The sequence below is a fragment of the Haliotis rufescens genome, unplaced genomic scaffold, assembly GCF_023055435.1.
Source record: "Haliotis rufescens isolate VD_foot unplaced genomic scaffold, xgHalRufe1.0.p SCAF_7, whole genome shotgun sequence".
In the NCBI taxonomy this organism is placed as follows: Eukaryota; Metazoa; Mollusca; class Gastropoda; order Lepetellida; family Haliotidae; genus Haliotis; species Haliotis rufescens.
Genome location: NW_025964361.1, coordinates 32,307,285 through 32,321,575, shown reverse-complemented (window position 1 = coordinate 32,321,575; position 14,291 = coordinate 32,307,285). Strand labels below are relative to the sequence as shown.

Genomic DNA, 14,291 nt, shown 5'->3' with positions numbered 1-14,291 from the left:
AAAGGTTGTGGAGAGAGATCATCTCTTTCAAGGGCTGCAAGTCTTGGTAGTTTTTTCTTCTCATAAACTTTATCATATTTGTTGCAACTTATTTTGTCAGCATCCTCAGAACCACACTTTTATCTGTCACTATGTATTTCCATCTATATAATTTCTCAACATTTTGATCTGACATTTTTGGACTTCTTCTAAGCTATGAATTGTTAAATATACTGTATTACTCTACAACTCTGGGAACAATCAAAATTTAAAAAAATGTTTGGTTAAATATACTACTCAACACTTGAAGGGATGCCCCAGTACTGAGATATTTCATACTGTGACATGTGATGACTACAACTTATAAAACTGTGTATTTGTGTTAAATCAACTTAAAATGAAGCTGCACATACTTCGGTTCCATGGCAAGTTTGAATACTATTTGTAAGACAACATATCTGAGCAATCAGTCACATTCAGACCCTGCCTGGATATTCCCGATCCCTATCAAAAGTTGAGCAGTATATTCCTGTGTTATGGGTTTTCAGAGGCTTAAGAAACATTCATAGTTTTCTCTCTAATCACACAAACAACTGTAAAACATCTCATTCACTTTTAAAAGACAATTTTCTCTTAAAAACAAGCCATAATCTGAGTATTTACAATGTTTGTATGATGCTACATCCCCCCTTATTGTGAGAGTAATCACGATAAACATGGCTGTCCGAAAACGGATGATGTCCGAAAACCTAAGATTCAACGTAACTACGTAACAGATTCACATTCGTGGCCGGGGATCGAACCCCGCACCTTCTGCTCTCCGGGCGGAAGCTCTACCACGAGTCCACTGCACTGCTATGACTTCATGATACAATGGATGACATTGTTTGCTTCTGTGATAACAGAACCCCCCTGGTTGGCAAAAAGGAGTTTTACTGTTAAATGGTGATCATACTTAATATTCCACTATACTTTTGATAGGGCTATGTTCTCCATCTTTCCATGATATATAACGATGACCCACATAATATGTCGAGTGTATATTTAAATATATCTAACATATCTGATTATCCTTTAATAAGTGGAGCAGTAGTATTTAATAAATGTGTTATCCATTACGCCTAGCTGAATTGCACATGGGTTTACCAATTTTGCATTGTAAGAAAAACGCTACTTCTCAAGTAAAAGTATCCATACTCTGTGAAGAGTTGGCGAGAAATGGGAGCAGTAGTATTTAATAAATGTGTAATCCATTACACCTAGCTGAATGGCACAGGGGGTTACCAATTTTGGATTGAGAGAAAAATGCTACTTCTCAAGTAAAAGTATCCATACTCTGTGAAGAGTCGGCAAGATTCCTGGGTTCCAGTTTCTTCAAGCGTTCAGATTGCATCACCCTCCCGTTCATTTTACAGCTGATGTCCATGTCCGACGTATCTGTTCTGTTCAGCCCTAGTATTGACTAACATGTTTGAGATAGCAGAGAATTTGAATTCTGGATCTACCAACTGTAAGGAACTGTCTCTGCCCAATCAGGAGATAAATGTGACATGACTGCAGGCTGGTGCTGTGCTGGGCCAATATAAGTCTTCTTGTTCCAGGCGATGCCTCGCAAACAGGCTCCTCTCCATTTCCAACTTGAATTGCTTCTTTGGGTTATATTGCTCTCTTTAAACGCTCTTAATGTGGAACTCACTCTGAATTTGCTGTGTCTGTGTCAATCTCAAACAGTATTTAAAAGATTTAACAAACTGTTTTAATGGTGCTCTAACATATCTGGGCAATATGAACCTCGTTCTAAAGATTCTATCACTGTATATTTGTGGCAGGACAGGCGGGTACAAGGTGGGCACAGTGTGTAAAGTCCATCGCTCCGTTACATGTAAACTCATGTCCAACTACATCTGTCGAAGCGTTTATTCTCTCTTTGTATGTTTGTTGGACTGAATTGTTTACAACCTGTGGGTATTCCAGATGATAATTTAGGTCCCCAGCATCCTATGCTTGTTGTGGTCAGGCTTGGTTGACTGCATGTCACTGTATCCCAAATGTATGGATCGTTGCTCGTAATACCAACCACTGAATTGTCTGCTGCAGACTCGATTATATATACAGGACCCGTGAAGATTCTGGGGTAAAATAGGTCTTCAGCAACCCATGCTTGCTGTAAAAGGTGACTATGCTTGTCGTAAAAGGCGACTAACGGGATCGGGTGGTCAGGCTCGCTGATTTGGTTGATGCATGTCATTGATCCCAATTGCGTGGATCGATGCTCATGATATTAATCACTGGATTGTCTGGTCCAGACTCGATTATTTACAGACCGCCGTCATATAGCTGTAATATTGCTGAGTGCGGCGTTAAACAAAAAAAAATATATAAAAAATATACAGATCACCATCATGTAGCTAGAAGAGTTTTGAGTGTGGCGTTAATCAACAAACAAAACAAAACAAAACAAACAAGTTATTGTTTATACTCATTGTGACCTGCAATCTGGGTTCACTCCCTATAGTGAGTTGTCTGATGGCTGTTTGTAGTATTCTGGCTAAATGGTAGCAATATTGGTAAAAGGTGCGTAACACAGAAGTCCCTTCCTGTCCGGTGTGTGAGTGATCTGCTCCGTCGCCCAGACTACTCCTTGGCAGTTCCTACTGTCTTGAGAAGCTCTCTGGAACTCGCCACTGATTCCTACTGGTTTGTCAATATCTGTCTAGGCCTGTTTCTAACAAAAATGTCAAGTGTGACAAATTCATTTTCTATATCTGAACCGTGTGCTTGATGCTGTAGCATGGCGATGGGAACATTGTGTGATTGATGTTAGTCAGTGGTATACCGTCTGTGACATCCATTACTTCGTACCCATGCGTGAAGATCTCGATACTGTTGAAATACTCGTGTAACGGATTCTCTGACCGTTTCTGTGTTATCCCAACTCAGACAACTCTGGCTGATCATCTTCAGAAAGAGACCAATCGCAGTTAACTTTGTTTCATGCCTCACACAACATTATTGGCCGTATCACAGCAGCCTGCAAATAATAGCATCTGAGTAGCAAGCCAGTGGTTGATAGTGTGAGCATTGCTCTGCGTTGTCAAGGGTGTGATGACACAGAAGTAGCATAACCCATGGGCCCTCATTTTAGTCACCCGCCTCCGTCGAGTAGTTGATAGAGCATTTGTCTGGAGAGTTGAAGGCCAGTGGTTCGATCCCCTGACAGCCTTCGTGGTGTAGTTGATGGAGAGTTGAAGGTCAGTGGAAGGTCATTGGTTCGATCCCCTGACTGCCTTCGTGGAGTAGTTGCTAGAGCATCTGCCCGCCAGTGGAAGGCCAGTGGTTCGATCCCCTGACTGCCTTCGTGGTGTAGTTGATAGAGCATCTGCCTGCCAGTGGAAGGCCAGTGGTTCGATCCCCTGACTGCCTTCGTGGTGTAGTTGATAGAGCATCTGCCTGCCAGTGGAAGGCCATTGGTTCGATCCCTTGACTGCCTTTGTGGTGTAGTTGATAGAGCATCTGCCCGCCAGTGGAAGGTCAGTGGTTCGATCCCTTGACTGCCTTTGTGGTGTAGTTGATAGAGCATCTGCCCGCCAGTGGAAGGTCAGTGGTTCAATCCCCTGACTGCCTTTTGTGGTGTAGTTGATAGAGCATCTGCCTGCCAGTGGAAGGTCAGTGGTTCGATCCCCTGACTGCCTTCGTGGTGTAGTTGATAGAGCATCTGCCTGCCAGTGGAAGGCCAGTGGTTCGATCCCCTGACTGCCTTTGTGGTGTAGTTGATAGAGCATCTGCCCGCCAGTGGAAGGTCAGTGGTTCAATCCCCTGACTGCCTTTTGTGGTGTAGTTGATAGAGCATCTGCCTGCCAGTGGAAGGCCATTGGTTCGATCCCCTGACAGCCTTCGTGGTGTAGTTGATAGAGCATCTGCCTGCCAGTGGAAGGCCATTGGTTCGATCCCCTGACTGCCTTCGTGGTGTAGTTGATAGAGCATCTGCCTGCCAGTGGAAGGCCATTGGTTCGATCCCCTGACTGCCTTCGTGGTGTAGTTGATAGAGCATCTGCCCGCCAGTGGAAGGTCAGTGGTTCAATCCCCTGACTGCCTTTTGTGGTGTAGTTGATAGAGCATCTGCCTGCCAGTGGAAGGCCATTGGTTCGATCCCCTGACAGCCTTCGTGGTGTAGTTGATAGAGCATCTGCCTGCCAGTGGAAGGCCATTGGTTCGATCCCCTGACTGCCTTCATGGTGTAGTTGATAGAGCATCTGCCCGCCAGTGGAAGGTCAGTGGTTCAATCCCCTGACTGCCTTTTGTGGTGTAGTTGATAGAGCATCTGCCTGCCAGTGGAAGGCCATTGGTTCGATCCCCTGACAGCCTTCGTGGTGTAGTTGATAGAGCATCTGCCTGCCAGTGGAAGGCCATTGGTTCGATCCCCTGACTGCCTTCGTGGTGTAGTTGATAGAGCATCTGCCTGCCAGTGGAAGGCCATTGGTTCGATCCCCTGACTGCCTTCGTGGTGTAGTTGATAGAGCATCTGCCCGCCAGTGGAAGGCCATTGGTTCGATCCCCTGACTGTATCCATGGTGTAGTTGATGGAGAGTTGAAGGCTAGTGGCTAGATCCCCTGACTGTATCCATGGTGTAGTTGATAGAGAGTTGAAGGTCAGTGGCTGGATCCCTTGGCCACGTCATATCAAGAAGGGGACCTTGTTGTTACCTGCCCAGTGCTCAGCATGAAGGGACTGGTCACGTGGAGTCAGTATACTGTGTCTGAGTGGGGTATCAATGTTAAATTACAGCATGGTATCTCATTGGCTAGCACTATAAAACCAGCATTAGCCTGTAACAAGAACATGCATACACGATAATTAAAGGAATCTCCTCTGGTTCTCAAGGTAACTGAACGGTTTGCAATGAGGGATTATGGTTCAGAATGCCTGATATCTATCCCCGACTTAGGTAGATACTTGAAAAGGTTTCAAGTCAAAACTGGCCATATGTGATAATATATTCATTGGGTGATCATCCTCATCAACATCCACCTCCTCATATCTCATATATACCTGAGGGGATTACTGATGAGACTGTGCCTCTGTAACCCTTTTAGGGGGCAGCTGAATAGATCGGGTGGAGAGGCTCAGGGGGAGGTATCATTGTATCATGTATGCTCATATCATCAATCACTGGTTTTTCTGGTCCAGGATAGATTCTGTTCAGGCCACTGTGATATGACTGGAATGCTTATCAACAAACAACCAAACATTATATCATGATCAGCATCAATCTCATCCTCTTTATCTGCATCAGCAACAGCAGCATCAACAACAACAGCAGCATCAACAACCATAGCAGCATCAGCACCAACATCAATCAGTACTTCATAAGCAGTGCCATCATAGTAGGAGCTCTTTTTTCACATTTCCCAATTATCATCACAATAATCATCACAATTCCCCTCAGCCTTTTCTCCCTGTCTCTTAGCTTCCACTCAGACAGAAGTGTGGACATATCTAGGCAGTGTTTCCCTGTCAGGGAACAGTGAATATATTGGTGGATGACGGGACTGATTGCTCCCTGCTGAGAGAGAGATGAAAGTTGAAATCGTGTTTGTCATCATCAGGATTCAAACCACTCACAGATTACCCAGAATCACTTGCCCTCAGGCCCTCACTGAACCTGTGACACACGATTAGTCTCTTGCTGAGAGGGGTCTGGCTCGGGAGCAGCCATTACCGGGATTATCACCTTGAAAAATGTGTAGATTTACAGATTGGCAAATATTGGGGTTGCAAACAGGTTGTAATGAGTTGATGTTGGTGTAGACCGGATTACTCCGTGCTGCTGGGCTGATCAGTGTGTGTTGCTGCTGGGAGGAGGGGATGATGTTGGGAAGTTGTAGCAGTAAATACATCCTTTGGTATTAATTACACACGATGGGCGGTGCATTGTGGGAACTGTTGTGTCATTGATGTAGGCCATGGTGTCTCCTGACATGATATTGTCTTATGTAAGTCACTCTCTCACTCAGTCACTCACTGTCATTGAATTGGTAGACTGAAATAGGCATGAGAGCATATTGCTTTCTCTCTCTCGCTCACTCCCTATCTTTTTTTCTTTCTCTTTCCCTATCTCTCTACCCCTCTCTCTGTTTCTTTCTCCCTCCTTCCCTCCCTCTCTCTCTCACTTCCTGCTCCCTTATAACTCCCTCCTACTCCTTCCTTCTCTCTCTCTCTTCATATTTTACTGAAATGGTGATGCTTAAATATATTTCTCTTTCATCATTTTCATCCACACACTTTTTTGCTAACTCTATCTGACTCATTCACTCACTAACCATGTATATTGACCAAGAAACTATATGTCCGTGTTCAAGAAGCTGTTCCATTCCTGTCAGTGGTAAACTGATGGCCACTCATGGTATACCACGGTGTGTCCCCAATATTGTCACATAACATGTTCTCTTAAATACAGTCTGATTAAATGAAGAGTATTGATTGCCTCCAAACTTTTCTACACTCAATAGTCTCGCCTCTTGAGTGTAGTTCCAGTTAATGTTCTCACTATGTCACTTAGAAATGACTTGTCGAAAAGACTGAGAATTAATTTGTCACCAATAAAGGATTAGCCACGAACTCCCATTCTTGATGTGTCGCTGCCATTGGTCCAACTGTTGGAGAATCTATTCAGCATGTGGACCACCATGAGATGCCATCCTTCCTGGAAGTGTCTCATCCATTACCACACAGTCATCTGTTAATAGGTACTCATGTGGTATAACTATATACAGTTTACCAAAACTAGATTCCTGGAAATTGTAGAAGCCAGTGATTGGATGACAGGTGCTGACAGATGTCTACCATCGGACAGGTTCTCAGCCATCTTACTTCCACTTGTGACAGCTCTCTCAACTTGCTGCAGAGTCTTACATGAAAGCTGTCAGCCTCAATTATGTTAGGAAGTGCTACCTTTCATAGCTAGTGGGAAAGAAATTACACTTTCTCCAAGGTGGTTAAACTAGCTTGGTTCTGTCCTATACTGAATGATGTGTGATCTCTGTGACTGGTAAGGAACTGTTTAGACAGGAACAAAACCCTATAGGACTGACGTAATGAAGTAAGGACTGGCTCTATCCCAGTATAATAATCTAGTGTGAGGAAAATAAAATATTTGGCTTTATCAGTGTTTTGGTCTGACAAAAATTACATGGTGAAATAGCAACACAATGCAAAAATATTAATTGAAATGACAACATCACACAAGCCCCTGTCAACCTGCCTAGAATCCAGTTAAGGTGTGCATTTTTCTTGTTTCAAGTTCAAATTTTTTTTTTTTAATAATTACTTAATTTTCACATCTTCACTTAGTGGTCAAAGACACTTCTGCGTCCAGTGTTGTGTCCCTTTGCCATGCCAGGATCTGCTGATCAATGGTTCTAATCTCAGATTTACCCTGATTATTATCCTTGGAATGTCTGCTCCGTACCCGTGCTGGTGGTTGTTATCAAAGTGGTAAACAACCTTTAATCACTTATAGGGTTTTCCTTCCACACATAGCTGACATACAGTGATATGACTGACATTCTGTTCAAGCAACATAAGACCCGTGAAGATCCGGGGTAGATAGGTCTTCAGCAACCCATCCTTGCTGTAAAAGGTGACTAACGGGATCGGGTGGTCAGGCTTGCTGACTTGGTTGACGCATGTCATCGCATCCCATTTGCGTGGATCGATGCTCATGATGTCAATGGCTGGAGTGTCTGGTCCAGACTCATTTATTTACAGACCGCTGTCATATAGCTGGAATATTGCTGAGTGCGACATTAAACAACAAACAAACAAACAATCAAGCAACATAATGTGCTCAGTTCCACCTAAATCCCACTTGAATCCCACTTGAATCCCACTTGAATCCCACATGAATCCCCCCCACACAGTTGGAAGGATGAACATCCATGAAACACACAGGACACCCTTGTGTCATTAAATCACTTCTGAAAGGTACCATAGTCACTGTATTACGCGTCCCACTCCAATAAATGCCCCTGACTAAGCGCCTGGGGCACTTATAATGGTAAATATGGTATATGAAGAAGGCTGGAGAAGATGCATTGTGATTGGATAAGCAAGGCACAAACACATGTTATTGTAAGATCTCAGTGACTGTTGCTGCTCTTGTGTGGTCACAGTATATTGTTGTTGCTGCCATCGCCCTTAGTCATCTTCTGCAGCAGCGCTGTTTGATATCTATTTCGGTAACACTTTTGTTTTCAGTACTTTGAAAACTGATATCTGTTTTCAGATTTGATCATTGTGAACAACTAACATGTTTTCTGTGTTTGCAACCTCATGTCGTGAGTCCATATTTCATTTTCTGTGGAAATGTCAAATGTACTTCATCAGATTTTTAACCAAAGATAAAAAATAGTTCTTTGGAAACAAAAGTTATCTTTAAGTTTTATTGTGGACATTATGGTCATTAATGACTCCGTTGTCTAAAGATCAGAAAATGTTAAACAGTCATCACAGCAACTGAAAGATAAGAGTCACAAGATATTAAAAAATATTCAAATATTTTTTGGTTTGAAAAATAAATAAGTACCTAAGTAAGTAGATATGTAATATCTTATGTTATCTGATATCATTTGTAGATATTTTGCACTGAAATAGGCAACTCCAAACACAGGTTGTAAGAGTGATTCATCCAAGTATTCTTAAGAAGTTGGAAGTGATTTCATGGATCTCAACTTTTTGACAAGGGCTTCGTTTTGGTGTTTGAAATATTCACATGACATGACTGAGTGGATTGGATGGCATTCAGTGTGTGCAAAGAAAGGCTGTGCTGACATGATTCCTAAAGTGGCATTACTCACTGGCCCCTTTATACATGAGAAATCAGCGCCATTATTCCTGACAATGAGTAATGAAAGATTTACCTTGTTATGTAGCACAGAAGAGGCTGGGTATTATCAGGAGAATGTTTCTAATTTCAGTATCTCAGTACTTCCTTTATTTTGGGCCTAAGGCATGTCATATTTATGTGTACATATTTCAAAAGTTACAAGCACAATATCTGAAGCCGTCGCTGCCCCACAGGTGTGTACCCTTCATCTGTGATGAATCTCCTTCACAACAATCATTTTCAGGAGGCGGATGGGTTGAGAATATGGGCAAGATGTCAGATGTACTCTGCCGACTTAATCCTAACTTGAGGACAAGAATTTGTTCCAATCTGTTCCAATCTGACCAGTGCCACAGACTCGCCAGGGGTAGAGGTCCTGTAATCCTCATATGTCTTCTTAAGAGATCTCTAACCAATAAATTCATTTTTAGGCAAGTACTTCGGATTTGGGCATTGTCTGGCTGAGTTGTAATATTAAATGACATTTTTCACGAGCAGGAACTCACAGCTGATTAAACAATGCCTTTGGTCTGGTTTTGAGCACGTAGAAGCAAATTGTCTGTCTCTCGTCTGCGTATTTCATCTTGGATTAGGATGATTTCTTTCATAAGTTAGTTGCCTCTGTCAACTTACAGTCTCATTGGGACACATGTCACATACGCTTGTGGCGGACAATTTCATGCTACGTGTGTTGCCGTTCTACTGACTTAGCTCTCTGTGTGAAGAGCAACCTAGGAGTCGTCAGCAGGTTAGATATTACAGAGAATGTACGACAATCACGCTGTCAAACTTTGTTTGAGTTAATAGAGAAGTTGTCAGAATGAGTCTTTTCTTTACAACTTGAACCAGATTTGAAGTTCTGAAAGTTTGGACATGTTTTCCAGAAAGCTAATGGTGAAATAAAATATGAAAAATAAAAAACTTTCACGTGCAAGGTCAGAGTATCATCATTTTCAAATTTTTCATGGCAGCTATGCTAAGATGTGGCATATGTGACCCAGTGTTATGTTATAGGATGGTAAACAAAATGGCATTCCCCAAACATGTATTGACTATAAATAGATTTGTAACAATAGATCACGAAAAGAACCTGTTTCTACATGAAAAGATATTGCAGTGTACAGATAACCAGGAATCAGTCTATCAGAAAGGGGCTGTAGTGATGCTCATGACACAGCCACTATCCTCTCAGCAGCATTCTTATCAATGGAATATGTCTATGATGTCTGTGATCGGATTCAAAGACTTGCAACTGTTTTGCACAAACTGCTGTCAGAACTCCAGATAATGATGTGTGTACAGTGTACACTGAACTGTACAGTGGTGTACAGCAATAAATGAGGAGGGTATAAACACCTTCAAATCTGAAAACACTTCTTCCTTTCTTTAACTTGAACTAGGGGTGGTGAGGTAGCCTAGTGGTCAAAGTGTTCGCTCGTCAGGCCGAAGACCCGGGTTCAGTCCCCCAAAATGGTTACAATGTGTGAAGCCCATTTCTTGTGTCCCTGTCTTGATATTGCTGGGACATTGCTGAAAGTAGCATTAAACCCAACTCACTCACTCATTTTAACTTGAACTGGTTTGTTTTCCAGCCACAAGAATCAGACATCATCATGGCTGCCACCGCGGGACAACTGGGATGCGAGTACGGGGCTGCCGTACGGCTGGGAAACCGGCGTGGACAGGAACGACAAGCCATATTACATCAAGTAAGACTCAACAGCACACAGTACTCTCTTTTGTTGCTCACTAGCAGAATATGTATCTGACACATAATATGAGGGAAAATATGTGGCAATCTATCCTGTGTTAAGGCTTCTTTGAGTGGCATTTAGAAGTTGGAGTGATAAAGTAAGACGAGTTCTATGGATGAACAACTTCTTTATTACAATTGGTGCGACGTTTCGGTGTAGATCCTAACACCTTTATCAAGCAAGTGATGATTTAGAAGTTGGAGTGATAAAGTAAGACGAGTTCTATGGATGAACAACTTCTTTATTACAATTGGTGCGACGTTTCGGTGTAGATCCTAACACCTTTATCAAGCAAGTGATGATTTAGAAGTTGGAGTGATAAAGATGACTTGCTTGATAAAGGTGTTAGGATCTACACCGAAACGTCGCACCAATTGTAATAAAGAAGTTGTTCATCCATAGAACTCGTCTTACTCTGTGTTAAGGCATCTGAAAAAGAGGAGTACCACTGATATGGACTATAAACATTATTTTGTCCTGAGAAATATGAGCTGGTTTTGTTTATATTCCCATTTGAGCTATCATTGATTTCTTGGAGGATGAAATACTCCTTAACCAATTTTCAAATGAAATACGTTATGTATTCTTGATAGACTTCTTTTAAATAATTATGTGATATGCGATAGACATGTACCTAAGTCACAATACTCATACAATTTAAGGACAGGATTACAAATGATATACTTTAGAGATTATGACGAAATCAATATACTTTAGTTAAGTTACTTTGTAGATGTGATACTTTGGAAAAAATGTCCCAACAAACAGGATAAAAATGTGAATTGCTAAATATCAGAAGTTTTGTATATCTAAGTGATGGATTTTTCCACAGTCTCAAATAACATGGATGTGTTATCTTCCTACAAATATCTTGTAAGGACGTTGATTCTGATGTACCGTATTCAACGTAATAAGCCCCCATGGCGATATTTTCTAATATATTGGCTAGTGAACAATCCCAATTAGCACCCCTTCGGATTGATCAATGTACACAAGACTTAATTATTCGTGTATAATATGCACTTGTGTGTTATATGCACCCTTTATTATGAGCAATTGAATTCTGGAAAAATATATCTGTTGTATGTAACATTTCAGCCTGTCAGCATAAACCACAACATTTACAATCTTTCAACTCTGTTTTTTTTTCCACCAAAATAATATTCTAATAAAAGCCCCTTATTTCTAATTTTGAGAGCGCCCTGGGCACGTATTTTGTCGAATACGGTATTTAATTCCCTTGAATGGTATGATCTGCTGTTGATGAACACACTACTACTAGTGCTAGATGAACACAGTGAGTGTGTGATTTGGGTTTTCTGCCACTTGGAACAGTATTCCTGTTATAGCATGACATGTCAGGGTAATGTGGGAGGTAAACCCAAAGTGAAGCAGGTCTCAGACGTTTCCTCTTTGTGCTGACAAACAAATGACCATGATCATTGCAAATCTGAGACCCAAAACCACGATCATAGAATGATGTCCCCTGTAACACAACAGACCCCTGTAGCACTACAACAACTGGGCCCCTGTAGCACTACAACAACTGGGCCCCTGTAGCACTACAACAACTGGGCCCCTGTAGCACTACAACAACTGGGCCCCTGTAGCACTACAACAACTGGGGCCCTGTAGCACTACAACAACTGGGCCCCTGTAGCACTACAACAACTGGGGCCCTGTAGTACTACAACAACTACAGAACTACAGGTCAGACAACTAGGCCCCTGTAGCACTACAACAACTGGGCCCCTGTAGCACTACAACAACTGGGCCCCTGTAGCACTACAACAACTGGGGCCCTGTAGCACTACAACAACTGGAGCCCTGTAGCACTACAACAACTGGGCCCCTGTAGCACTACAACAACTGGGCCCCTGTAGTACTACAACAACTGGGCCCCTGTAGCACTACAACAACTGGGGCCCTGTAGTACTACAACAACTACAGAACTACAGGTCAGACAACTAGGCCCCTGTAGCACTACAACAACTGGGCCCCTGTAGCACTACAACAACTGGGGCCCTGTAGCACTACAACAACTGAGCCCCTGTAGCACTACAACAACTAGGCCCCTGTAGCACTACAACAACTGAGCCCCTGTAGCACTACAACAACTGGGCCCCTGTAGCACTACAACAACTGGGCCCCTGTAGCACTACAACAACTACAGAACTACAGGTCAGACAACTAGGCCCCTGTAGCACTACAGGTCAGACAACTGGCCCCTGTAGCACTACAACAACTGGGCCCCTGTAGCACTACAGAACTACAGGTCAGACAACTAGGCCCCTGTAGCACTACAGGTCAGACAACTGGCCCCTGTAATCAGACAACTGGGCCCCCTGTAGCATGACACATCAGAAAACTGCGCCACCTGTCCCCCTGTAGCAGACTACGACTGATGATCAGGTTTTTTGGTTCCTGTAAAATTATTGAAAAAGTAATCTCCATATAGACTAATGATCTAATTATGTTCCACCATAGACAGAACAAAACTGCATTTATTGGAAAATCAATTCTAATAATTTGATTTTCCAGTGCATGACGTTTCTTAGAAAACATTCACCTAAATGGAGAAAAGTTCTATCTTCATAGAAGGCAAAACTGGACATCTCAATTACCAATGTATTTTTTTCAATTTCATTAATAATAGCATTATCGTACGACACCCACAAGCAAAAAGATTCATTGGTTCAATGTTCATAGCCGGGAGATGAAAAATCGCAGGCGTACACCACGGATATCTTTTCATACCATTCCGAAGGGATGAGGGATACATTTAGAAATACAGTAAGGTTAAAGAATTGTAATCAACTCTCCGCCTTGACAGGTGATTGACGGTTACAGATTGATATCGATCAGCAAGAGGCAGAGATCACACTGATATTGGGGCAAGAAGTAGGCTCGATCATGCTGAAGATTTTGCTGCTGGATCTCGGAGGTCATATGGGCAATTCCTATATTCCATGAACTGCGTTATTTCTGTAATGCTTCATTCTTGTACAGAGCACATGTCTTCTAGTTCCGACAGTCTTATATTCATAAAAAGCATGATCTGACAAACCCCAGCTGATACGAATTCCGTTTAAAACCTCCCTGGTCTTTTTTTCGGCATCAAACTGCCACCCATCTGTCTTTTACATTTCGACTTCATCCTTGAAGTTGCTGAAATATTATCCTGAAATTTTAATCGGTTGTCAAGCACCAGAATAACAGTCTGATGTTTAAGGCAGCGTCTTGTGCGATTTGGTTGAAAATGAAAACCAATTTTAATTGTGAATTTTTGTGTTTTTAACAATCTTCTCAAACAGCCCAACTCCCAGCCAGTTGACACTGTGGAACATTTTCATCATGATGGGGTGCAGATTTATTCATGCCGGTCAAATGAAACGAATAATATTAAATAAAAATATAAATATTTCAAACTTTGAAGACCGCCTCCGTGGCCTTGTGGATAGAGTTTGCCTGAAGAGCAGAAGGTTGGTGCAACCTTGTCATATTCAAAGGTGTTCAAATGGTACATGTTGTTTTCCTGCCTGGTGCTGGCATTAAGGGGCTTAAACAAAGACTGATTGGCTTGGATTCAGTATACTGTGCCTGAGTAAGGTCACCCATGTTAAATTGCAGCATGGTTTGTTTTGTTAAAATTCACACTCAGCAATATTCCAGC

At 42.2% G+C, this 14,291-nt stretch overlaps 1 protein-coding gene across 1 annotated transcript in view; it reads left to right on the top strand.

Moving 5' to 3' along the window:
- The window catches only part of LOC124146027, a 260,173-nt gene that overhangs the window by 118,485 nt on the left and 127,397 nt on the right, over nucleotides 1-14,291 (top strand). The window contains exon 3 of the mRNA XM_048387425.1: nucleotides 10,457-10,573. Within this exon, the coding sequence (XP_048243382.1) occupies nucleotides 10,457-10,573 (117 nt within the window). The remainder of the gene's footprint in view (nucleotides 1-10,456; nucleotides 10,574-14,291) is intronic.